Genomic DNA, 25842 nt, shown 5'->3' on the forward strand with positions numbered 1-25842 from the left:
TTTCCACTTTTTGAAGACCATCTTCACTGTGTTCCATGGTATATCCAATGCTGTGGAATTTTCTTTGTACCCTTCTCTTGACTGATAACAATAAAATCCCTTTGATGCTTTGCAAGCTCTCTGCGAACTATGGCTTTTCTGTAGCAGGCAAGTCAGTAAAATCCCACTAAGACAGCTGAACTTTATTTGGGGTTAATCAGAGTCTCTTTAATTGATGGCAGATGTGTACCCAACAAGACTGAATACTGTAATTAAAGCAAAAGGTGCTTCAACAAAGTATCAGTTTAAGGGTGTGCACAGTTAGCCAACCAGCTTATTGTACGTTTTTTATTTTATTATATTTTTCCCCTAACAGATTTGTTTTTCAATTACATTGTACAGGTTATAGGTCAAATTAAAGGTGGGAAAATGGTCTTATTTTTATATCACAAAAACTTGACATTTTAAAAGGGGTGTGTACACTTTTTATACCCACTGTATATTGATTTTTTAATTGGTTTATTGAAACGTCCACAGAGGTTCATCACTAAAAGAATATAAGGCATAAGTAAACTGTCCTATGCAGACCACCTCAGAGCCCTGTCCCTGTAGTCCATCTCTTACAGGCTGTGGCTTTTGGGGGGAGATAGATGCCTGCCATGTAGGACATTGTCGGACCCTGCTCTGATAGACGACCTGCATATCCACAAAACAAACAGCACTAGAATTACCCATTCTAAAGATTTAAACCTTGCCTGTGATATAAACAGGACCTACTGGAGAAACGGTAATATATTCCAGGGAATACCCCATCTCTGGAACAGGCTCCCCAGCCATGTGGAACAGAGTTACTCCCGGGCCCAATTTAAGTGTAACTGGCTGGGGAACAGGAAATTCATCCCTGACTTGGTACCTATGTCTCTAGTGGACACAGGTAACCTTTAAATGGTTCACCTCCCAAGGCCCCTGCTTGCAAATGTTTAATCTTTAAAGCCCATGTTTACACTTACCAAGGGTACCAGAACTTGTCAGAGGTTTGGGATGCATGGATAGCATAAAAAAGGCCATTGTGGTCGCTAGCCTAGTAAACATCTCTGAACCTATAATATAATATAATTAATTTTATATAGATTGTTTCATTGGTTTAAAAATACTACTGGTTGTGCTCTTATGATAATGTGTTTTTTTAAAGAAGTTGTAATGAAGAAATTTCATTTTGCAGTGAAGAAGGGTTTCATGTGAGCCCAAAAGCTTTGCTGTTTTTGTTCTTATTAAATTTTTATATAATGTTAAAATCCCATATGAAAAAACATTTATCGGACTGTCATGCCTGTTCAGCCTCCCTAAACGTGTGTGCAACTGCTTCAGGTAAAATATGAGTTGGAGGTGCACTTCCATGGTGGGAAGGACTCCCTCTCTCTTTCCTCTGGTTTCCACCCACTGTAGAAAAAAAGGAAATTAATGGATTTAAAGAGTTAGTTCTGAAATTGTTTTTAGGAGCACACATGGGTTGATCCTAAGGGGCGCCTGTCTCTACAGCAACAGCCTAATCTCAGAGCAGAACTCCTTCTGGTGCAGCACCCTGAGGACTTGATAATGCTGCCAACTACAGCACATACAGAATCAGGACTGAAACTGCTGAACCAGAAGAATGGTCTTCTTAGGCATTTGGCAGGCACCACAGAAAGTGACTCATAAATGCCCTCCTCAGACATCTTCCTTTGCAGTTGGTTGGGTCAAGAACTGAAGGTGGAACTTCAAAGAACAGGTAGCAGGATTCCTATTCCAGAGATCTTCCATCAGGTCATGAATATCTGTCAAACAAAACTTTAACCTCGAATATGGCATCCATGACAGACTGTCTGAACACCTCTTGAAGGGAAGAAAGCTTCAGCTGGCAGCCTGTGCAGGTTTATGCCCGAGCCCTAACCATGTAGCAGCAACGTAAGAAAAGAAAGTTGTGTAAAATCTTACCATAACCATAGATGTCCTTCTCTTCCATGTTGCAGTATTCACTAGTGGGTTTATCCTTCTTCCCATCAGCTTGTTCGGCCAGATTTCCAAAGCATTTTTCAGTCCCTGTTGGTGTGTCAGACGTCTGACGTGTAGGCTGGTATGTGCACCATAAAAGTGATATCTGCGTGCACCAGTCCCCAGAACCAAGAAGCCCTAAACGGAGCCAGTCCTGATAGCATAGCCTGTGTGGGAGCTGAGGAGAGCAAGTGCGAGGAGAACAGGGGGATGGAAGGAGGGAAAGAATACTGCAACATGAAAGAGAAGGACATCTATAGTTATGGTAAGATTTTACACAACTTTCCTCTGTCCTTCTATTCCAATGTTGAAGTATTCACTAGTGTGCGAGTACAAAAGCTCATTGCTGGCTGGGTGGTGGTCTGGAAGAAGATTCCAGGATCCCATGCAGGATAGCCCTGGCAAATCCTGCTCTGGTCCTGGAGATGTGGTCCAGCCTGTAGTGTCTGGTGAAGGTGTGCTCAGAAGACCAAGTAGCAGTTTCCAGAACGGAGTTAGTATCTAGACCTTTAAAGAAGGCTCCAGAGGAAGCCATGGCCCTTGTGGAATGGACTCTGTTGTTGCCCGTTACTGTCTTTCCTTGGTGAGACTAACAAAAGGAGATGGCCCTAGCAATCTAAAAAGAAATGGTTTGCATTCCTACATCTTTCCCCAGAGCCCTGGGGTGGAAGAAAACAAACAGCTGGTCTGATATGTGTATAGGTTTGGTCTTATGCAAGCAGAAACAGAGTTGCCTGTGTACATCCAGGGAGTGAAGGACTCTCACACTCTCTCCCTGAGGGTTAGGAAAGAAGGTGGGTAGGTGAATAGCCTGAATTAGGGAGTGGTCATTAACCACCTTGGGGGTGAAGGAGGGATTAATCCTGAGGGTGAGCCTGTCCATAAGGAAAACTAGGAAGGGAGGAGTAGACATGAGGGCTTGGAGCTCTGAGATCCTCCCGGCTGATGTTAAAGCTACTAGCAGTACTGTTTTCCAAGTGCAAAACTTCAAGTCTGCCTTACCAGCTGGTTTAAAGGGTGGCAGAGTGAATTTTTCTAGCACATAATTAAGATCCCAGGAAGGATAAGTTGGTTTCCTGGGGGGGGGGGTCTTAGTTGTTAAACGCCTTTTAGGAATAGTTTGGTTGGAAGCCAGTGGGGGCTCCATAGGCAGGCAGGCAGAAATGGCTGACAGGTGCTTTTAAGGAGGAATAAGACAAGCCTGTCTTTAGCAGTTCACACAGGTGAGAGAGAATTAGAGGCAGGTCGCTGTCCAGCGGCTCTATCTGTTTTTTCTGACACCAGACAGAAAACCTTCACCATTTAGAGAGATAGGATTTCCTTGTGTTTGGTTTCCTGGCCTCCTGCAGGACTGAGAGCACATCCTTGTTGTATAAGTGTCTGAAGGGAATTAGAATCCTATCACCCACAGGGAGAGGTGTAGGGGCCTCCACTATGGATGAATCTGTGTCCCCTGGTGTTGTGTGACTAGATCCACTGAGGGGGAGGGGGGTAACCTGTGGTGATTACCCTTGGATAGATGAAGAAGTAGGGGGGAACTAGTGCTGCCTTGGCCAAAAGGGAGTCACCAACAAGATTTTTGGTGAGGCCTTCTGAACTTTCAGTAGAACTATCTGTATCAGAGGGAAGGGGGAAAGGTGTACAGGTATTTCCTGTTCTAGGACATTAAGAAGGCATCTGTTTGAAGGTGTTTATATCACACTATCGAAAAATGAAAATAGCGAACGCTATTTCATCTAACCTAACATATCTAAACCACATAATATCGAACATTCAGAAAAGCAAATTTTTTCCTTGGGGAAAAAATTTGCTATTCTGAAACACACACACACAACACAAGCACACCTAAAAAACATCAATCCACAAACATACACTTATAATCCTACAACTAACCCTACACTAAACTGTACATACACTATCTATCCACTTACCTTTACCCAAACCCTAACCCTAAGGTCCATCACTATCACACACTCACCTAACCCACGCCCTAACCCAAACTCACTTAACCCGCACCCTAACCCTAATGACCACACAACTGCACACTTACCTGAACCTGACCCGTAAATTTCCACCACAGCGCTGAAAATAGCAAAGCCACAGAACCGGCCAACCAAATTCTTTCCCTAGGAAAGAATTTGGTGTTCTGCAGCTTCGTTATTTTTAGCATTCGCTCAAAACGGGTTAATATTAGAACATTCGAAGTTTTAAAACTTCAATGTTCTGATATAGACCAATTTGAAGAGCCTTTGGTTCGTATGTTCTGGAGCAATAGCTCTGGAGTTGCCTGTTTGTGGAGGAGGTGAAAGTACAGTTTTGTACCTACCATAAATGTAGATGTTCGAATGCTCATACAGCTGCAGTCATAACAGATGGGTTATCCTGCCGTCAGGCGGGTCCTCGGTCGGCCGAATTCCAAAGTCTAGGTCCGGCGTCGGTTGTCATCGCTTCTTCCCTGACGTCAGTGCGGCAGGGGTATAAAAGAGCCAGCTGACGCCATCTTCTTCAGTTTTTCTTGCCCCAGATGTCAGGTGCCCCCAGAAGGAAGGCAAAACATAAACTTATGTAATCATGCAATATAGAATAATCAAAAAACAGTAGTTTGCAAGCAAATACACCATAAAAGAATACCCCAAATAGGTTGTATGAGAAGGTGTTTGTCATAAGGCCTGTCCTAAGAGGGGGTGGAGGGAGGGAAACCTGGACTGCAGCTGTATGAGCACTCGAACATCTACATTTATGGTAGGTACAAAACTGTACTATGTTCATCGTGCATACAGCTGCAGTCATAACAGATGGGTAGAATCCCAAAGCTAAGTAGGGGTGGCAGGCACTAAGTGGAACTAGGAGGAGCAAGGATGCCCTGCAAGACAGCTGTGGCAAATCCCACTCTAGATTTAGAGTTAAGTGGAAGGTGATAGTGTTTGGAGAAAGTGTGCACTGAACTCCAAGTGGCTGCTTCCAAAATGTCCTTGGTAGGAACCCCCCTGAGGAAATCTGCAGAGGTAGCTGTGGCCCTTGTGGAGTGGGATCTGATGCTTGAAGGCACAGCTTTTCCATGAAATGAGTAACAAAAGCATATGCAGTGGGCTATCCATTTTGAGATTGTCTGTTTGGAGATTGCCTTTCCTTGAGCACCTGTAGCATAGGACACAAAGAGTTGCTCGGATTCCCTGAATGGCTTTGTCCTGTCCAAATAATAACTAAGTTGTCTGTGAATGTCCAAGGAATGCAGTAGTCTTTCCCCCTTTTTTTATGGGTTAGGGTAAAAGGTGGGTAAGTGAATAGTCTGATTCAAGGCTACACTGGATACTACCTTTGGCATAAAGGTAGGGTTGGTTCGTAAGGAAACTCTGTCCTGATGGAAAATGATGAAAGGTTGCACAGCCATGAGGGCCTGTAGTTCCGAAACCCTGCGTGCTGAGGTGATAGCCAGAAGGAAGGCTGTTTTCCATAACAAGTATTGTAGTTCTGTTGAAGCAGCTGGCTCAAATGGAGGAAGGGTCAGCTTTTCCAATATGAAGTTGAGGTCCCAAGCAGGGACTGGTGGTTTCCTTGGGGGTTTTATATTCTTAGCCCCTCTGAGGAACTGTCTTAAGAGAGAATGAGAGAATAAAGGAGGATCTGTGTTGTATTGTGCAGAAATGGCTGAAGCATGGATTTTGATGGAGGAGAAGGAAAGTCCACTGTTTAACATCTCAGCTAGATACTGTAAAATTTGAGGTAAATTTATTACCCAAGGATTCTGGCCCTTTTTCTGATTCCAGGCACAAAACCGTTTCCATTTGGCGGAGTAGGCTTTTCTAGTAGAAGGTCTTCTGGCCTCCAAGATGACATCCTGCACTTCCTTGGAGAGGAGGGTCTGTTAGAAATTCAAGGGATTCTCCATGCAGCTAGATTTAGGGTTTTGAGCTGGCTGTGAAGGGTTTTGAAGTTGTGCTGGGACAAAAGAAGAGGCACTAGAGGTAGGATCCATGGTGGGGAATGTGTGAGGCTCTTCAGGAGTGGGTACCAGTGTTGTCTTGGCCAGTTTGGAGCAATGAGAATCATTTTGGGCCTCTCTGCTCTGGCTTTTAATAGAACTTTGGGCAGCAGAGGGAGAGATGGAAAGGCATAGACTGTCAATGTTGTCCAGTTGAAAGAAAGTGTGTCCACTTTCCAGGCTTGTGGATGGTAGGTCCTTGAACAAAATTTTTTCACTTGGTAATTTCTGTGGGTAGCAAAGAGATCTATGTCTGGCTGTCCCCATGCCTGAGTTATCATTGCGAAAACTTGAGGATGCAACTTCCATTCGTGTGGATCTGTCATATTTCTGCTTAGGCTGTCTGCCAGTGTGTTTTCCTTCCCTGGCAGGAATTGTGCCTGAAGTTGGATTTGCAATTCCAGAGCTGTGTTCCAAAGGGTCATGGCTAGTCTGCACAGGGGGTATGAATGAGTTCCCCCCTGTTTGTTTATGTACCACATCACTGTGGTGTTGTCTGTCCTTATCAATAGCTGGCCTGGATGCAGTAGGTCTTTGAAGGCCATAATAGCATTTTGCACTGCTAGCATTTCCTTTTGGTTGATGTGTAGGTGCTTCTCTTTTGGGACCATTTTCCCTGAATGCACTGATCTGTCATGTGTGCCCCCCAGGCGTAGTCCGAGCCATCTGTTGTGATGATTTGAGTTGCTTGAGGTATGCAGAAAGGGAGACCTATGTTTCTTTGGCATGCTTGAGCCCACCACAGAAATTCCTTTTGAAGACATGGAATGAGTGGTATAATTGTTTCCAAACTGTGGCTGTGTTGAGACCATATGTTTTTTTTAGGTACCATTGAAGTTTCCTCATATGCAGCTTTGCACATGGGATCAGCAGGATGCAAGAAGCCATGAATCCCAGAGCCTGCAGGACTTTCCTTGCAGTCAGCCTGGTGAAGTTTGCTATTTTGCTGAAGTATTGAGATAGCTGCCCTTGTTTGTCTGGCGTGAGGTAGGCCATCTGGGTGTTTGTATTCAAGCTGGCACCAAGGAAAATTATTGTTTGAGAGGGGATTAGTTTTGATTTCTTTTTGTTGACTGTGTATCCCAGAAAGTTCAACAGTTTTATTACAAATGCCAGGTGTTTCATAAGTATGTCCTTGCTGTCCGCTTGGATCAGGCAGTCGTCCAGATATGGGTATATTTGTATTCCTTGAAGTCTGCAGAAGGCAATTATTGATGCCAGGCATTTCGTAAACACTCTGGGCGCAGTAGATAAGCCAAAGGGCAATGCAGAGAATTGATAATGGGTTGAACCTGCAAGAAATCTGAGGTATCTTCTGCAATCTTGTCTTATAGGGACATGCAGGTATGCCTCCTTGAGGTCCAATGTTACCAGCCAAGACTCCTTGCCCAGCATGGGAAGAAGCTGCTGTAGTGTGAGCATCTTGAATTTTGGTACCTGTAAATATGTGTTTAGGATGGATAGGTCTAAAATAGGTCTCCAATCTTTGTCTTTCCTTGGCACCAGGAATAGTCTGGATTAAAACCATTGACCTTGTTCTTTTGCAGGTACCTCTTGAATAGCTTTAATGTCCATGAGAGCTGAAATTTGTTTTTGTGCCTCTGCCCTTTGATTTTGTGGCAGGTTTGGCATGCCTCTCATTTTTGGAAGGGTGTGAAAGTGGAATCTGTAGCCTCTGTCTATAATGTCCAGAATCCATTTGTCTCTTGTGAAAATATGCCAATTTTTTGAGAATAATGCCAGTTTTCCACCTAAAGGTGCTGCCATTAAAGCTTTGCTTGGCAGGTAAAGGGGAAAGTCATTGTGTCTGCTTTCTGAATGACTGTGATCTATTCTTCTCCACCTCTTGGGGTTGGTGCTTGCCATTGTCTGGCTCTGAATGATCCTTGAGATTGCCTTCTACCCCTCGGGCGCCTGTATCTGCCTCTTTGAGGTCTGTCCGTGGCTGGAAAGGACCAATTTTTTGAAGGCCAGTTTCTGCTGAAACGTGGAGGTTGTACCTGCAGGAAATATTTCACTGTTTGCATTGATCTCGCCTTTTCCTCCATTTTCTTTAGTACCTCCTCAGCTTTAACACCAAACAATATATCTTTTTGAAGAGGTGCATCTAGTAATTTAGCTTTGACATGATCTGGTAAGGCTTGCTCTTTGAGCCAAGCATGTCTATGTATGACAGACCCCGTAACAGCAGCTCTACATGAGGTCTCTAAAGCATCAAAACCACACTGCAAGGTATGTTTACCCACTTGCTCTGCACTATGCAACAAATCCTGCAACTCTTTTAAATCTGGTTGTTCTGGTTGTGTCATTTTACTTTTCAACTGAGATAACAAAAACTGTTGATACTTCAACATATGGAACTGACAGTTTAATGCCCTCATGGTTAAAGTGGCCGAGGTATACACCTTTTTCCCCCACCTTTCCAAAGCTCAGGAATCTCTCTCTGAGGGTAATGTTTTTTTAGCAGTAGAGGCCTTAATTCCCTTGGGACCCTGTGAAAAAGTTTCCGGGTCAACAGTATGGCTTTTGTATAGGAACTGGTGTGAATCAGGAAGGAACCCGGTAATACCGGTCTGGTTTAACAGGAGCTGGAGGTAAAGAATCTGGGTTGAGGCTGGCTTCTGTGTACACATCATCTAATATATCTAAGACAGGAGGGATAGCCAGAGGCCTGTGCTGGGGGAGCAAGAGAAAATCCCTGAGCCTTTTCTTGGAATCTGAGTAATCTTGGCCTTCCCAGTGAAAGTGTTCCCTCAATGTATGTAGGTTTTCCCCAAAAGAGTAGTCCTCAGGGGGGGAGACAGAGGGAATAGACTCCTCTGCATCAGAGTCTTCAAAAGGAGAATATGTATATTCCTGGTCCTCAGAATGTTCAGAGGTAATAGAGGCTTGATGGGAAGGGTAGTCTTCCTCTAACCTGGGCCTTTTGTCCGAGGGGGGTTGAGAACCCCTGATAAGAGTAATCAAATCCTCAGCCATTTTAAGCATCTGTTTTTTAGGCATGGGGCCTTGAGAGGGGGTCTGAGGTCCTTGTTTTTTTAGATTTCACGGCTGCCTTAGATTTTGTAAAAGCGTAAATAGAGAAGGAGGAAGGCCTGAAGACACCTTGAGAAGTGGCAGGCCTGTCTAAACTCTGAGTTTCCCCGCCAAGAGTGGCATCAGTATCTGTCGTCGGAATGGGGGCCGAGGAGCCTGCGACCTCGGGCACAGAAGACACCGGTAATGAAGTGTCATCGGTACTCAGGGGCTGCGTAGGCGCCTCACTGAGAACTGGAGAACTGGTAGTCGGCCTTAGCATGGTGTCATTAGAAGTCGCGGACCTCGTATGTCGGTCCTTATCTTTGCGTCTTTTACTCAAAATAAGAGTCGGAGTATCCGACGACATAATATAATTAAATTTTTACCAAAATAGTGATGGGCGAACTCCGTCCGACGCTTAATAGTGCGTTTGTTGAATCTAGCACAAAAACGGCAGGCCGAGACGTCGTGGTCTGGGCCTAAGCAAGGAATACAGAAAGAGTGGAAATCCTTATGCGGTATTTGCTTCCCACATGAAATGCAATTATTAACTTTGTCTGACATCGGTCTGAGGCAAGAAAAGTTTCCCCAATGGGGTACTTAGCTTTCAAGAAGACTTCGGCTAAAATATTTTTGTAAATCTCAGGAGCTGGCCGACCGGCACTTGCGAACTGCTTCTGCTTCGGGCACCGCGCAGCAAGAAAGACTGAAGAAGATGGCGTCAGCTGGCTCTTTTATACCCGTGCCGCACTAACGTCAGAGAAGAAGCGACAACAACCGACGCCGGACCTAGACTTTGGAATTCGGCCGAACGAGGACCCGCCTGACGGCAGGATAACCCATCTGTTATGACTGCAGCTGTATGCACGATGAACATCAGATCTATCTGTGGAATACCCCACCTGTGGATCAGCTCTAGGAATACCTCCCTTGACAGCATTCATTCATGACTGTCTGAGGAGGTTCTGCTTAAGGAGTCTGCCTGAAAATTTTGTTGGGACGGGATGTAGGCTGCCTGTAGGGAGATCCCCTGGGAGACAGCTAGCTCCCATACCTGTAGAGCTAGTCTGCAGTGGAGGTAGGACTTGGTCCCTCCCTGCTTGTTCAAGTAACACATCACTATCGTGTTGTCTGTGAAGATCTTCAGAATGTCCTGTCTGAGGAAGGTAGAAAGGCTTGCAGGGCAAGAAGTACGGCTGACATTTCTTTGATGTTGATATGCCATTTTTTGAGTTTGTTTTTCCACAAACCTTGCACTTTCTTTGTGTCTAATGTTGCTCCCACCCCAGATCTGAGGCATCTGTGTGTATGATCAGAGGGGGGGGGGCAATTATAGAGGGAGACCCGGGTTTAGGGTCACCTGGGCCATCCACCACTTTAGCCCTTGGTGGAGGCGGGGTAGAAGTGGGATTCTGAGCTCTAGGAGGTGAGAATGCTGGATCCATACTGGGCGAAGATACCATTGCATCTTTCTCATGTGTAATCTTGCCAGTGGCAGCATGGGAACTGTGGCAGTCATGTGGTCGAGAAGTTTGAGGAATTCCCTCGCAGTCAGGATGGGAGTAAGGAGGGCAGATTGAAGGGGATGGGTCAGGGAAAGCACTTTTTCCTGAGGTAGGAAGGCCATCCTGAGATCTGTTCTGATTCTGCATCCTAGGAAGACAATGTCTTGTGTAGGATTTAGATTGGATTTGGGGAAGTTTATGAGGAACCCTAAGGACTGCAGCAGGAGGTCTTCTGTGTGGGCTATGTGGGTTTGTCTGATTGCTGCTTGAATGAGCAGATCGTCTAGGTATGGGAAAATTTGTATACCTCTTGTTCTGCAGTAAGCAATGACTGGGGCTAGGCATTTTGTAAATACCCTTGGAGCAGTGGAGAGTCCAAAGGGCAAGGCATAAAACTGAAAATGCAAGGAGCCTACTTTGAATCTGAGGAATTTTCTGGAGGACAGTTTTATTGGAATATGTAGATAGGCTTCTTTGATGTCCAGGGTCACCATGAAGGCCCGGGGAAGCATGAGAGGAAAGAGAATGGGTAGTGTAATCATCCTGAAGGAAAGAATGTTCAGGAAAGGGTTGAGGTGGGAAAGGTCTAGGATGGGTCCCCATGGTCCCACTCTCCTGGGCACCAGAAAAATTCTGGAGTAGAAGCCTCTCCCTCAAGCAGAGGGGAAGACGAGTTCTATGGTGCCTTGGAGCAGCAGGATGTTTAGAAACTCAGGGAGGAGGGACCACTGAGGGAGTGGAGGTAGTGGAACAGGAAGTTTTGGGGGGAGGGACATCCAAGACATGAAGTAACCCTCCTTCAGGATAGACAAAACCCATTTGTCAGATGTCACTAGGGCCCATGCATGGAGTCAGTGAGAGAGGCAGGAGGATAAAGGTATGGTGGGAGGAGGGGGGTTAGAAAAAGTGAGATGCTGCCTGCCCTTTCTGGAAAGGAAGGACTTTGGGCCAAGGCTTGAGGTGTCCTAGGCTGAGTAGTCTGCCTCCTGTGTGGTCTTTTAGATCTGGAGGGGGCAGAGGGCCTAGAAGACTTCCTGATAAACTGTGTCTTGACTGTGTAGTTTCCTTGAAATTTTGGGATTGGAGAGACAAGAAGATGCTTTAAATCCTGGAGCTTTTTCTCTTTTTGCTGAAATGACTTAAAGAGATCAGCTACCTTGGAGCCAAAAAGGGCAGTGTGATCCAAAGGAGCATCCAAGAGTTTGGCCTTAAAGTCATCTGGTAGTGGCTGAAGACGCAGACACAAATATCTCAATACAGAGGGAGATGCAGCTGACCTGGCAGAGGCCTCTGCTGCATCATATGCACACCTTAGGGAATGCTTATTGACTTGGGAGATGAGGTCAAGTAAGATAGACAGGGATGCCTTTGCAGAGCAGTCAAGAATCTCATTAAGTTCCTTAGAAGCTTTGTCCAGTAATGCCAAGGAGTATTTGGCCATGTGTGATTGGTAATTTGTAGTCCTAAAGGTTAGAGTAGATGAAGTGTATATCTTCTTCCCCCACCTCTCCATGGCCTTGTTGTCTTTATCTGCAGGCAGGACAGTGGTAGTGAAGAAAAGTTTTGCAGCCCTGTCAGCGGCAATAGAAATAGTTGCTGGGTCAGCTGGTGGGTACTTGAAAAGAAATTTGTCTGCGTCAGGTATACTACATAACTGGTCTGCCCTTCTAGGGGCAGATGGCTGGGGTCAGGGTTTATACATGTTGTTGCAAAAACATCCAGGAAGGCAGGCTAGACAGGAGGAATACAGCCAGGTTAGGAGATTGCACCTGGATCAAGTCATAGAATCTTTTCTGCTGCTCAGACATATCTGAGCAGTCCCATGTAAAATGTTCCCAAATAAGATTAAATGTGTCCCCAAAGGTAAGGTCTTCCACAGGGGAGTCAGGTTCAGCAGACGCTTCTTCTGGGGATCCATACCTAAGAGGGGAAGATATTTGTGAAGAGTAAGACAAGGAATTCTCTGAGGAGTCAGACATTTCTTCTTCAGCAGGCTGGCTAAGAGTACACTCTGGCTGAATAGGCCTGGAACTAAGAAGAGGTGGAGCAGCATGAGGGAGGTCAGGCATAGGCCTAAGAGACAGGAAGGCATTGTAGAGACTTCGACTGAAGGTCTGCCAGTCTGGCAAGGCCTCGGGGGTTGAAGCGACATGCTTTGTTTTTTGATGTTTCTTTACAAGCCTAACCGGCGTCTGGCTGTTGGTTGGTCTTGAGGAAATAGAAGGAATGGCAGAGGCCTGCTCTGAAGTGCCCATCTCAGAAGCTGGTTCCCTCCTGGTGTCTGAATTTGGTGCCAGGATATCCTCCCTGGACGTGTCGTCCTCTCTGGATTTTGCAGCCTCCTGGTAGGTACCTGCTTTATCCATTGTGGCGGACGTCAGTTCTTCAGCCAAATTAACGGTGGCTACAGGCTGGGAATCAGAGGAGGGAGATGCAGTGGAAGTGGACGGCCTCGCAGGCTTGGCCCTCTTCCTAGGTGGTTTGGATGAAGCATCGCTAGCGGCTTCCATTCTGAGAGTGATCTGTCCAAGATGCTGGTTTTCGAGGTACAGGTCAAGGGCCTGCAGTTGGCGATGAAGGGTCTTAGGGACAAACGACTTACAAATGACGCAGCTTTTATAATCATGTTCCCTACCCAAACAAAAAAGACACTGGTCGTGGGTGGCTTTGTGGGGAACCTGGCGACCACAGTTGCACTTGCTCTTACCAGACATTAACAGACTATATCAATTACAAAAGGACTAAAGAAAATCCCCAATGGGGTACTTATCTTAATGCAAAACTGATCAGACATCCACGAGTAGCAGGAACACCTGGTATATGGCTGCTGGCTGAAAAATTCTGAGGACTGGTGCACGCAGAAGTCACTTTTATGGCCCACGTACCAGCCCACACGTCAGATGTCCGACACACCAAGAGGGACTGAAAAAATGCTTTGGAAACCTGGTCAAACAAGCTAATGGGAAGAAGGGTAAACCCACTAGTGAATACTGCAACATTGGAATAGAAGGACATCTGTAGTGGGCCCGGTGGAGGTCCTATGCAAAATCTGTAGAAATTTCCTACTGAAACAAGATTCAGGAATGGAGGAAACCATTTTCAATATATGATCCACTAAGGAGGACTAGAATCTGAACAGGTGGATGAACAATTTAGGATTCCAAATCCTAAAGTGACAGAGCAGTATACTGTCTCACCAACTCTCTCCAGTGCTTAATATTTGTCCAGATGTAAGAAGTGAAATACTGTGCTCTCAGGAGCCAGTGCTGAATGATGATCACACAGAACTCAGCAAAATAATGCTTGGTTAGGTTCTTGATGCACTCAACTAGGGAAATTTTGTTCCCTTTTATTAAGGTGAATATTAAGAGTGTTTGCTAGTAATTTGGTTATTCTCCATGAAGGCATTAGCAAAGGCACTAGACAGTATGCATGTTTTAATTAAATGAATTTGAACTCAAGTTGTTTTATTATTTTAATAGTTATATTTGTTTAAAAGGCTTAGTGTGTTCACTTTCTTGGGAGCTGCAGTAGCAGAGTCCTGCTGCTTCCATGCTGCAGTTCAGACATCCCTGATAACCGGATTCACAGATAAGATGACCTGGGTTCATCCTCCTTCCTCAGAAACTAGTAGAAGGTTTGGGGGACAAACACCAGTCCCTAGAAGGCTTATCAGCCATAAGGTTTCTCCAAAAGATAGGGTCATCGGGGAAGGAAAGCTGCTTTATGGCGAACAGTCACAGTCCTTATCCGTCTAGCAGAGAAAAAAAAAACAAATATGGCATCAGAATCCTCAGGAGTCTGTAAGATAGAGAAGTCCCCTGTCTCAATCCAGCTCCAGCAAGAATAAACTAGTACATGAATGGTGCATATGGAGTTGAACATGTAATAGACAGGTACCAAGTATCAGGAGACACAGATTTATCACTTAGGGGTGCACCTACCAGTGGCAGAGAAAGGACCAGAGAGGTCTGATCAGGTTTGGTGCTGGCTTTAGGTCATGTTTATTAACAGTATGTTTGTTGTTGAATGCACCAGACTTCAAACATTTTCTTAACTTCACAAGCACAAAGCCATGACTATGATTTGCATGACCCGTGTCTGAGTAACAGCTCAAGTGCTTGACTGGACTGCACAGACAGGGAAGATGGGAGTACCCATGTTATGGGGGAGGAGACCTCTAAATGGGGAACAACTGCAAGCTGTTAACCTTTGTGGAGAATAATGAACCAGCCGTGGTTTTGCCTACACGGAGGTGGGTGGGAGGGGTGGGCCTGTAAGCGATGTTGCTCACTACACTTCCCACCCTGAGGTTGCTACAGGTTGTGCACAAGCGGATAAACTGAAAAATGAAGGGGGGAAAAAAAACCCTCTAACCTGATGACTACCTACAAAATGGCCCATCTAGGCTGAGACTCATCCTCAGCGATAATGGAATAAATGGGTTATTGACTGAAAGGAGGCTGATGACTGGCAGGCAATAGGGACAAAAGTACACTTTTTTTTCTGGCACCAAAAGACTAAACCTCAAACCCTTAGCAAGGGCAGACTCACTGGATCATACCTGGTGTAGACCAATACTTCCTAATGGGTATGAGGGGGACCTGGGGAAGAATCCTCATAACAGAATACAATAAACTGTGGCTGAGTGACTCTAGGGGCCACTACCTGGAATACAATCAGTCACTGGCATACTTTGATTGATTAAATGGCAGGCAGGAGATCCCTACACCATAGGACACACTCCACACAAGGTTACAGTTGGAGGAGCACCGCCTCTGATTATCTAGGCATCCACCATAAGGGAGAACAGATGGGAGCTCAAGCACCTCTAATCAAGGACAAGGTCACAACAAGTGGGGAATGGAAAGCCATTTCAGAAACATACTTGCCTTAAGGAGGGCTAAAACAATGCCTACACTCCATTTCTTGGGCCTTCTGATTGTTCTCAAAAGACCTGATGTTGGAAATGGGACCCTCACACCAGTAACTACATGGTGAATCCTTCTCAATCAACAGCAATTAAAACAGAACCTCTGTGCTCTATCTGTCAGACACAAACACATAAAAGGTTTAGTTTGAAGCACAAAGCATGGGAACTTTCACTGACAAGTGTCAGGAATAAAATACCTGTTCTTTCCTGCTGCTCTTACAGATTATGAGCTTATAGAGTAGAGATGCAGTAATGTATTGTGTGATGTCAATGTCTACAATGGTAAAAGCATGTGCTTCCTTGAGGGTAGAGAATGCAGTCATACACTGTTAAAATGAAACACAAAACAGGAAAAAGCACAACTGGCGATTAATTAAGTAAAGACCCCAGTGTTGGAGCTAACAGTTTTTGATAATGTTCTGCCTTCAACCAACACAATTCTTCTATAGTCCACAAAAATACGTACCAGAATGACAGGGTGTAGTCACCCACAAAGGTCTCACTCTCCCGCACCAAGAATGTACCATCTTTTCTGCCTGTTTCAGTACAATATTCATGGAGCAGTTTCTCAGCAATCTGACGCCCATCTCTTCCACCACCCAGCTTGCCATGAAACCACTTCTCCGTAAAGTGCAAATCATTATTGTTGAACTCCTGTGGAAGAAAATAAAACGGTTGCTGATCTTACAATACTCAAGTTCTGGATTTTGTTTCAAGCTGTATTTAGCCAGTATGGCAACTTTACAACTGACATACAATCTACAAATATCTGTCCTGTCAATTAATACAAATCTTAATACAGAATATCACCATATACATTGGTAAGAGCAATCTACAGTAGCATTCTGAAAGGTTGCAGACACAGTACGTCTTCAGTTGAAAAGGAATCTCTTTCTCTCTCTCTCCTTAATGTTGAGAAAATTGCTCTTTCTTCTCTCCTTCCTGCATTAATTTTCTGTCAGTGAGGTGTTTTATTTTATTCATTTAGTTTGACATTTTTTTTTCCTGGTGGAGGTCCAACAGGGCAGATGCCCAGTTTCAGCAGAGGCCCAGGGAGAAAAGCTCCAGAATATAACTAAATAAAGTACAAATTACTTACAAAGTACAGTAGTCGGAAGTTCATGACAGACAACATACATAAAAGTGGTTAAAGATTACATAGTGGTAGGCAAACATTTATAGTGGATAATACAAACAATGACCGTTTTGTATGTTTACATGACCTAGACAGATAACAGTAATAATATATCAGTAAACAAAGAGTTAAATGTGTTAGTTATATATTGCATAGTACAGATGGGAGGAGAATAGGTGCAGGAGGTAGGGAGACAAGAGAAAGACACAGAGTGAGGGTGTGAGGCAGTACTAAGTGAGTGGGGTTTAACAGTACATATGACAGAATGGAGTAGGTAGGTATAAGGTAAAAGGAAAGTGAGATATGTATAGTGAAGTGGTGTGTGTTAAGGCGAGGTAGAGATGAGGAATGAAAGGTAAGGTGGGGGGACAGGATTGAATAGGAGACCGATAGGTATGAAAGATAATAACAGGACACATAGAGTACGTAAAGTATACAAAATTCTACAGAGGAGGAAGCAAAGGTATTGGTGTAAAGGCTACAGTACCAGAAGGATGATAATCAGCCATGAGAAAAAAGCAGCAGCAAAGCCAGGAGTTGGGTAAGGGTGTCCTAAGCTTTTTGAAGTATGAGGGTTTCACAGCAGTTAGAATGTGTTGTGGGATAGAGTTCCAAGTCTGGAGACAAGGCTGGAGTAGCCAGTCCTCAAAACTGTTATTAAATGTATAACTTGCAGTAAAAATTTGTCACAGGATCTCAGGTTTCTTTTATTAGAGTACAGAAGAAGTAGATTATGAAGTGCTGGACACTTGTCAGGTTGGCGTATCACACTATGGGCAGTTATAAGTTGAGTGAAGGTTAAGAGGTTGGGTAATTCCAGCCAGTTGAGCTGACACAGAGCTGCGCAGTGATGAGATCTACATGGGTAGTTTGTGGTGAATCTGGCTATCTTATTGTAGCAGGCTTCTAGTTTAGCTAGGTCTATTTTCTTCAGGTTGGTGAAGATAGGAGAGGCGTACAGAAGTTCTGGAGACTGTCTAGTGGAGTTGGTGAGGTATGGTTTAACTCTGTATAGTGAGCCTAGTTTTAAGTGAACCTTTTTAATGATTAGAGACAGATGCTTGTCGAAATTTATGTTATTATCGATCGTGATACCGAGTAGCTTTGTCTGTCATACAGTAACTATCTTGGCATTGTTGGATGAATAAATTGTAAAGGAGGTTAGGCAGGTTGTGTACAGCTATTTTCACTTACTGGTCAATTGTCTGGAAATGTATGCTGTCCACAGAGTCTATTTTTATACTAAACTGCTTTGAGCAACTGCAGTTTTAGGCTGAAGCTCATTACAGTAGGCACATTACCAATAAATTCCTGAGCGTAAAAACAACAAAACAGCAGCTTGAGTAAATGACTATCTGATAATTTTATCTGTTTAACTTTTTCTTTTTCGATGGAAATATATTCTTGCCAAAGAAAGGGACTGTGATGGGGGGTGCCAAAGCTGCACAACCATTTATGAATCTGTTTGAAGAGAAATAACTATATAGGCAGTTATTGTAAAGAGCATATTAAAATGTGTTTTAGCAACAAAGATGAACTGTTTCTTATCTGTGATGCTACTCGGGTTCAATATGAGAATTTCGCTGAGAGACCAAACTAGAACAGTGCTGGTATTTCTTTCTCTTCTGTTAAAAATGAGAACCATATGACCTGTTTTGACACTAGATTGTATTCAAGGAACAAAGCAGCAAAGTCCACCATGTACAGAAAATTAAAAGATACGTACTTATCATAACTAGGCATCTGTGCAGTCTATTTTCATTCTTCCTCAATGTAAGGGTTCAGATCCTACCATCAGATCAGACTCTGATGCATATTCCAGACTTCGGATCCAGCTCTTGAGCTCTTCCCTCTACCCATAACGCCCTATTCCATTCCCATTGCTTCAGATCAAGTTTGCTGCCACACACCCCTACAGTTAGAGAGACAAGTAATGCTTTATATAAAAGACAGGGCTCAAACCCAGAAGTATAGGTTCCCAATATAGTCCAATAGGTTTCTCCACAAAAAAAAGGATGGGGATGGATGGCAGGGAAGTTGAGGAAGAATGAAAATGGACAACACAGATGCCTAGTTATGTTAAGGACATAACTTTTAAATCTGATGCTGTCCTTTTCATTCTTCCTCAACATATGGGACAGAGTCTCCAGCTACACTGATCTTGGGCGGCCCTCATGGAAGGATATTCCGGAGTATCTCTAAACCAAAGGCAGCTCTGTTTCTAGACATAATATCCAAATTGTAATGAGTAACAAATTTATGAGCACTGGAACATGTAGCTGCAGCACAAATCATCATCAATAGAATTCTTGACCAAAAAGCAGATGATGCAGCCATGGATCTGGTTGAATGAACTTGGGGAGGTTTACGTAATGTCATACCTTTCTGAGAGTAAATCCATGAGATACAGTCTATAATCCATATGGCTAGGATAACTTTAGAAACTGGATGAACCAGGTGATTTGGTGAGGAAAAAAGTTGGTCTGACTTTCTAAATTGTTTTGTCCCGTGAAGGTAAAAATGTTATTGTCTGTGCACATCAAGGAGGTGTAGCATCCACTCTCTTTTACTGGAAAATTTTGGAAAGAAAACTGGTAAGGGAATGGATTGGTTGATGTTATTTTCAGAAGCCACTTTGGGTATAAATAAAAAAAAAGAAGGGTTAGTTCATAAGAAAACGCTATCTTTATGAAAAATAATGTAAAGAGCTTTAGACGAAAGAGCCTGGAGTTAAGATACCCATTTTGCAGAAGTTATAGCCAACAAGAAAAGTCTTCCAAGACAGAAGTTTTAGATCCGACTTGTCTAACGGTTGAAAAAGTTTTTGGATTAGACCTTCAAGCACTGCTGTTAGACCCCAAGGCAGTGATAGATCTTTTATTGGAACCCACAGAAGAAAAATGCCTTTCATAAAAGCTTTACACAACCTAGAGTAAGCAAAGGAAAAGGATTTGTTCTCTGTGTTAAATTGCTGCCAACTGAGAACTTAATTGTAGAGAAACTAGTTCCTTTTTTAAAAAGACTTGTCAAAAAGTGAAGTATAGCAGAAACTGGTGCAGAAAAGGGTCTCTTCCATTTGGTCTTGTAAACTCTTTTGGTAGAATCATTTTGAGAATCCAAGATAATGCTACATACAGGTGAAGAAAGGCTGGAGTGTCTATTACTGGAAGTGGAAACCATGTGGTTAGCTTGAGGGCCTGAATCTTGGGGTGTTAAATCCCTTATGGGTGAGAGAGGACATCTTCAGTAGGCTACAGGATCCAAGCAGGAAAACGAAGGTGAGATCGTAGAAAGGGGAATCATACTTGCCAAGACCAGAAGGGGGCAATGTGGATTATTGAGCTCTTCAAATTACTTCCTTTCTGTAGAAATTTGGGAATTAAGAGGACAGAAAGGTAAGCATAAAGAAGTTCCGAGGACCAAGCGTGCGTCAAAGTGTCTCTTGATGACTCCCGCTGAGGGGGAGATAAGAGCGAAGTACTTGCTGCACTTGTTGATGGGAGTGGCAAATAGGTCACAGCAAGGTTGGCCCCAATAACAGAACACCATCTCCGCTTCCGAATGACTGAGAGACCACTCATGAGGTACGGGAATAGATCTGCTTGGTTTGTCTGCAAGCACGTTGGTCTTCCCCAGAATGTGCATTGCAAGTAGAAAATGGTCTAATGAGATTACCTATTCCCAAACCCTCACAGCCTCTCTGCTAAGAGGATAAGATAGAATAGTTGTGCAAAATCTTGCCATAACCATGTCCTTCTCTTCCATGATGCAGTTTTCCAACAGTTGGGTTTCCCTTTCTTGCCATCCAAACATCCGGACAGTATACAAAAGCTTGTAGTCACTGCTAGGTACGTAGGACATCTGATGTTGACCTAGGCAGTATGGGCCATAAAAGTGATGTCTGCATATACAGTTCCTCAGAACTGAATGCTCCAGTCAGACCCCAGCCTCAGGAAGCTGTACAGGCTCTATGCCACCCAGGAAAGGACAGTTCGGATGGAGAGAAGGGGGAATGTGGAAGGAAATGAATACTGCAGAGAAGGACATTATGGTTAAACTAAGATTTTACACAACCATTCTATGTCCTTCTATTTTCATGTTGCAGTATTCCAACGGTTGGTTGAGTGCCATAGCTCACAATGAAGATGGAGGTGGAAGGGAGCCACTCTCCACAAAGTTATGCAGAATTGCCCTTGGAAACCCCGCTCTGGATCTGGAGACATAATCTAACTTGTAATATTTAGTGAAGGTGTGGACAGATGACCAGGTAAGCTGCCTCAAGGATGGAAGCAGTGTCTAATCCTTTGGAAAAGGCTCCAGATGAAGCCATGGCTCTGGTGGAGTGGGCGTTAATTTTGTATTTGAGCTGTTTCCCATGGAATGTGTAACAAAAGGATACAGCTTTGGACAAAAATGGTCTGCTTCGTCACCGCCTTTCCCAGGGCTCTAGGTGAAAGGAGACAAAAACCTGTTCTGACTTCCTAAAGGCCTTAGTCATGTCCCGGTAAAATCCAAGTTGTCTGTTAACATCAAGGGAATGCAAGACTCTCCCACTGTCATATTGGGGATTAGGAAAAAAGGTGGGAAGGTGAATACCCTGACTTAGGATAACTCATTGACCACCTTGGGCATAAAGCAGGGGTTAGTCCTCAGGGTCACCCTATCCTTGTGGAAGACGAGGAAAGTACAGTTGTGTACACTTACCATAAATGTAGATGTTCAAGTGTATTCACTGTTGCGGTCATTACATTTGTGTAATCTGCTGGCAGGTTGCCCTCAGTCAGCCTGAATTCCAAAGTCTTGGGTCCTGCGTCGGCTGCCGTCCTCTCTTCCATGACGTCAGGTCGTCAGCGGTATAAAACATGCAGACAACGCTATTTTCTTTAGTTTTTCTTGCCCCCGATGTCAGGTGCCCCCAAATAGGTAGCAATATTATATATATGTAAATACATGCATGAATATAAACTTTACCTTCATCTACGAGCAAATACATCACATAGGTTGTAGAAGATAGTGAAGGAAAGATAAACTTCAGAATAACAGGGGGATGGGCAGGAGGGTAACCTGGACTGCAACAGTGAATACACGCGAACATCTACATTTATGTTAAGTGTACACAACTGTACTATGTTCTTCGTGTTTCACTGTTGCAGTCATTACATTTGGGTTAATCCCAAAGCTATGTTTGGGAGGCTGGAGCTATACAGCATTAGGTGCGGCTATACGGCCCTGCAGCACTGCAGTGGCAAGGCCTGCCCTGGACTTAGAGTAGAGAGGCAAATGATAATGCTTTGTAAAGGTGTGAACAGAACTCCAAGTAGCAGTCTCTAGAATGCCTTTGGTTGGTACTCCTCTGAGAAAGGCTGCTGAAGTAGCTGCAGCTCTGGTGGAATGAGACCTAATGCCCTTGGGCACAGGTTTACCATGGTGTAAGTAGCAGAAACGGATGCAGTGGCTTATCCACTCTGAAATTGTCTGCTTTGAAATGGCCTTTCCTTCTGATCCTGCAGCATATGACACTAGTAATTGCTCAGTTTTTCTTAGAGCTTTAGCCCTGCTCAAGTAGAATCTTAGCTGTCTGTGTACGTCCAAGGAATGCAGAATTCTCTCCCTTTTGTTCTGCGGATTTGGGTAAAAAGTTGGCAGATAAATTGTTTTGGTTAAGAGCCACAATGGAAACCACCTTAGGCATAAAAATAGGATTTGTTCTCAGAGACACACTGTCCGGGTAAAATATAATTAAAGGCTCTACAGCCATGAGGGCCTGTAGCTCTGAAACTCTTCTCGTTGAAGTAATTGCTAGTAACAGAGCAGTCTTCCATGATAAGAACTTTACATCAGCGGTAGCAGCTGGTTCAAATGGAGGCAGGGTGAGCTTTTCCAACACATAATTGAGGTCCCATGCAGATAATGGTGATCTTCTAGGGGGCCTTACATTTTTGGCTCCTCTAAGATACTGCTTTAGTAAAGGATGAGAAAAGAGTGGTGGCTCTGTGTTGTAATGAGCTGAAATGGCAGAGGCATGGATTTGATTGATGAGAAAAATAGGCCTTTTTCAAGCATCTCAGTAAAGTATTGTAATATCTGAGGAATACTTGGTTCTGCTGTATCAGTTCCTTGTGCTTGATTCCAAGCACAGAAACTCTTCCACTTGTCAGCATAAGATTTTCTAGTACTAGGCCTTCTGGCTTCTAAAATTACATCCATCACAGCTTTACGGAGAGGTGGTGTTTGTATAATTACATGATTAGCCATGTTGTCAGGTTTAGAGTCTGTAGTTGATTGTGCAGGATCTGATTGTTTTGCTGGGACAGTAGTTGTGGTCTTTGAGGCAAGGTCCATGCTGGGTATTCAGACAAGTTCCTTAGGATTGGGTACCAGTATTGGCGGGACCAGTCCGGGGCTATTAATATCATCTTTGGCTTCTCTTGTCTGACTTTTAGGAGGACCTTGGGTAGAAGAGGCAGAGGAGGAAAGGCATAAACTGATAGGTTTTTCCAACTGAAGGATCGGGTGTCCACTTTCCATGCTTGTCTGTGATAAGTCCTTGTGCAGAATCTTTTCAATTGATAATTTTGAGGAGAGGCAAATAGATCTATGTCTGGGCTCCCCCATTTCTCTGTTATCATGCTGAAGACTTGTGGATTTCATTTCCACTCGCGAGGGATCCATAAGGTTTCTGCTTAAATCATCTGCCAGAGTATTCTGATTTCCTGGCAGGAATTGGGCTTGAAGCTGTACTTGGTAGGTCAAGGCTGTGTTCCACAGTGCCATGGCTAATCTGCAAAAGGGGTATGAGTGTGTGCCCCCTTGCTTGTTTATATACCACATGACTGTGGTGTTGTCCATCTTTATCAGTAGTTGTCCTGGATGAAGTAAGTCCTTTAAGGCTGTTAGGCCATTTTGAACAGCTAGCATCTCTTTCTGGTTGATATGTAGATGCATTTGATTTGGGGCCCATATGCCCTGAATCCATCTTCCTGCCATGTGGGCCCTCCAGGCATAATCTGATGCATCTGTTGTTAAGGTTTGGCTGGCAGGGAGTAGAGTGAAGGGCCGTCCCATGTTTTGGTGACAGGCCTTTGCCCACCACAGAAACTCCTGTTGCAGGCAGGGAATGAGAGGAATCATTGTTTCCAGACTGTGTGAATGTTGACTCCACAAACTTTTTAGGTACCACTGAAGTTTCCTCATATGCAGTCTTGCATATGCAATTAGTAGGATGCAGGATGCCATGAAGCCCAGAGCCTGCAGAATTTGTCTTGCAGAAGACTGGGTTTTTGTTGCCAATCAGTATGAAGTAAGTAGTCAGTTGCCTTTGTTTGTCTGGCGTAAGGTAAGCCATCTGGGCAGTTGTATTCAAGCTTGCACCCAGGAATGTTATCTTTTGAGCGGGTACCAGTTGTGATTTCTTTTCGTTTATTGTGTACCCTAGGCATGTTAGAAGCCTTTTCACAAAAATGCCAGGTGTCGAAGAGTGTCCTTGTTCTCTGCTTGAATGAGACAGTCGGCCAAGTAAGGACATATTTGTATACTTCTTTGTCTGCAAAATGCAATTAATGGTGCCAGGCACTTTGTAAAGACTCTGGGCGCAGTAGATAAGCCAAAGGGCAGTGCAGAGAATTGGTAATGCATTAAGCCAGCCTTGAATCTGAGGTATCTTCTGCATGATTGTCTTACTGGGACATGCAGGTATGCCTCTTTTAGGTCTAATGTCACCAGCCAAGCATTATTGCCCAGCATGGGCAGAAGCTGCTGCAAAGTCAGCATTTTGAATTTTTGAATGTCCAGGTATGTGTTCAAAATTGACAAATCTAATACTGGCTGCCAGGCCTTGTCCTTTCTGGGTACCAAGAACAGTCTTTGAGTAAAAACCTTGTCCTTTTTCTTGTTCTTGTACTAGTTGAATGGCCCCCATATCCATGAGGGAAGTAACCTGTTTCTGTGCCTCTGTCCCTTGATTTGTGGTCAGATTTGGGCAACCGTTTGCCACTGGCAGAGTGTGGAAATGGAATCTGTATCCCTGTGATACTATGTTTAGTACCCACTTGTCCTGGGTTATTAACTGCCAATTTTGAGCACAACATGCTATTTTCTCCCTAAGGGTGCTGCCAAAAAGATAAGTGCTTGGTGTAGGCAGAGGGAAGTCATTGGGACTGTTTTCTGTAGGTTTGCGCTTCATCTCCCCCTGATTTGGAGGTAGATGCGCCCCATTGCTTTGACCTGTATGAATCTTGCGCCTGGTATCAGGAACCCTTTGGGCATCTGGATTTGCCCCTTTGAGCTTTGTCTGACACAGGAAAGGACCATTTTTTTGTTGGCCAGTGTCTACTGAATCTAGGTGGCTACACTTGTAAGAAATCTTTAACAGTTTGTATTGAATTAGCTTTGTCTTCCATTTTCTTTTAAACCTCTTCTGCCTTAATATCAAACAGAGAATCATGCTGTAAAGGTGCATCTAGCAATTTAGCTTTAACATGATCAGGCAAGTTTTGTTCCTTTAACCAGGCATGCCTCCTAATCACAGATCCAGTAACTGAGACCCTTGCAGGAGGCCTCTAAGGAATCAAAACCACATTGCAAAGTATGGTTTATAACTTGTTCAGCTGCATGCAATAATTCCTGTAATTCTTTATTTTCTGCACATTCTGAAATCAACATCATTTTCTGTTTCAGCAATCCCATAACATGTCGTTGGTACTTAAGCATATGAAATAGACAGTTTAAGGCCCTGACTGCCAAGGTTGCAGATTTTTAACCTTTTTCCCCATCTGTCTAGTGCCCTTGAATTTCTGTCAGAGGGGGTAGGATTTTTTTTTTTTTACTGTTGAGGCCTTAACTCCCTTTGGACCCTGTGAAATAGTTTCAGGATCAGCAGCAGGATTTCTGAATAAAAATTGATGCGAGTCAAGGACCCTGTAATATCTGTCAGGCTTATTGGGAGCCGGAGGTAAGGGGTCAGGGGTCAAGCTTGACTCCGAAAACACATCATTCACAATGTCTAAAACAGGGGGAATGGCTAAAGGCTTGTGCTGAGGAAGGAGAAGGAAATCCCTGAGCCTCTTTTTTGATTCTGAGAAGTCTTGCCTCTCCCAGTGAAAATGCTCCCTCAAAGTATGCAAGGTTTCTCCAAATGAATAATCCTCTGGAGGAGATGCAGATGGAACAGACTCCTCAGCTTCAGAATCCTTAAAGGGAGGTATACATAATTCCTGATCAGAAGAGGAATCAGAAGAAATGGAAACCTGATCTGAAGATT

General features: G+C 44.0%; 1 protein-coding gene across 1 annotated transcript in view; it reads right to left on the reverse strand.

Moving 5' to 3' along the window:
* LOC122798415 (1-phosphatidylinositol 4,5-bisphosphate phosphodiesterase gamma-1-like) overlaps positions 1-25842 on the reverse strand; it is a 3104897-nt gene that overhangs the window by 1147525 nt on the left and 1931530 nt on the right. Inside the window, exon 16 of the mRNA XM_044067334.1 lies at positions 15915-16102. Within this exon, the coding sequence (XP_043923269.1) occupies positions 15915-16102 (188 nt within the window). The remainder of the gene's footprint in view (positions 1-15914; positions 16103-25842) is intronic.

This window comes from Protopterus annectens, chromosome 3.part1 (assembly GCF_019279795.1).
Source record: "Protopterus annectens isolate FY-2018-M chromosome 3.part1, PAN1.0, whole genome shotgun sequence".
Lineage (NCBI taxonomy): Eukaryota > Metazoa > Chordata > Ceratodontiformes > Protopteridae > Protopterus > Protopterus annectens.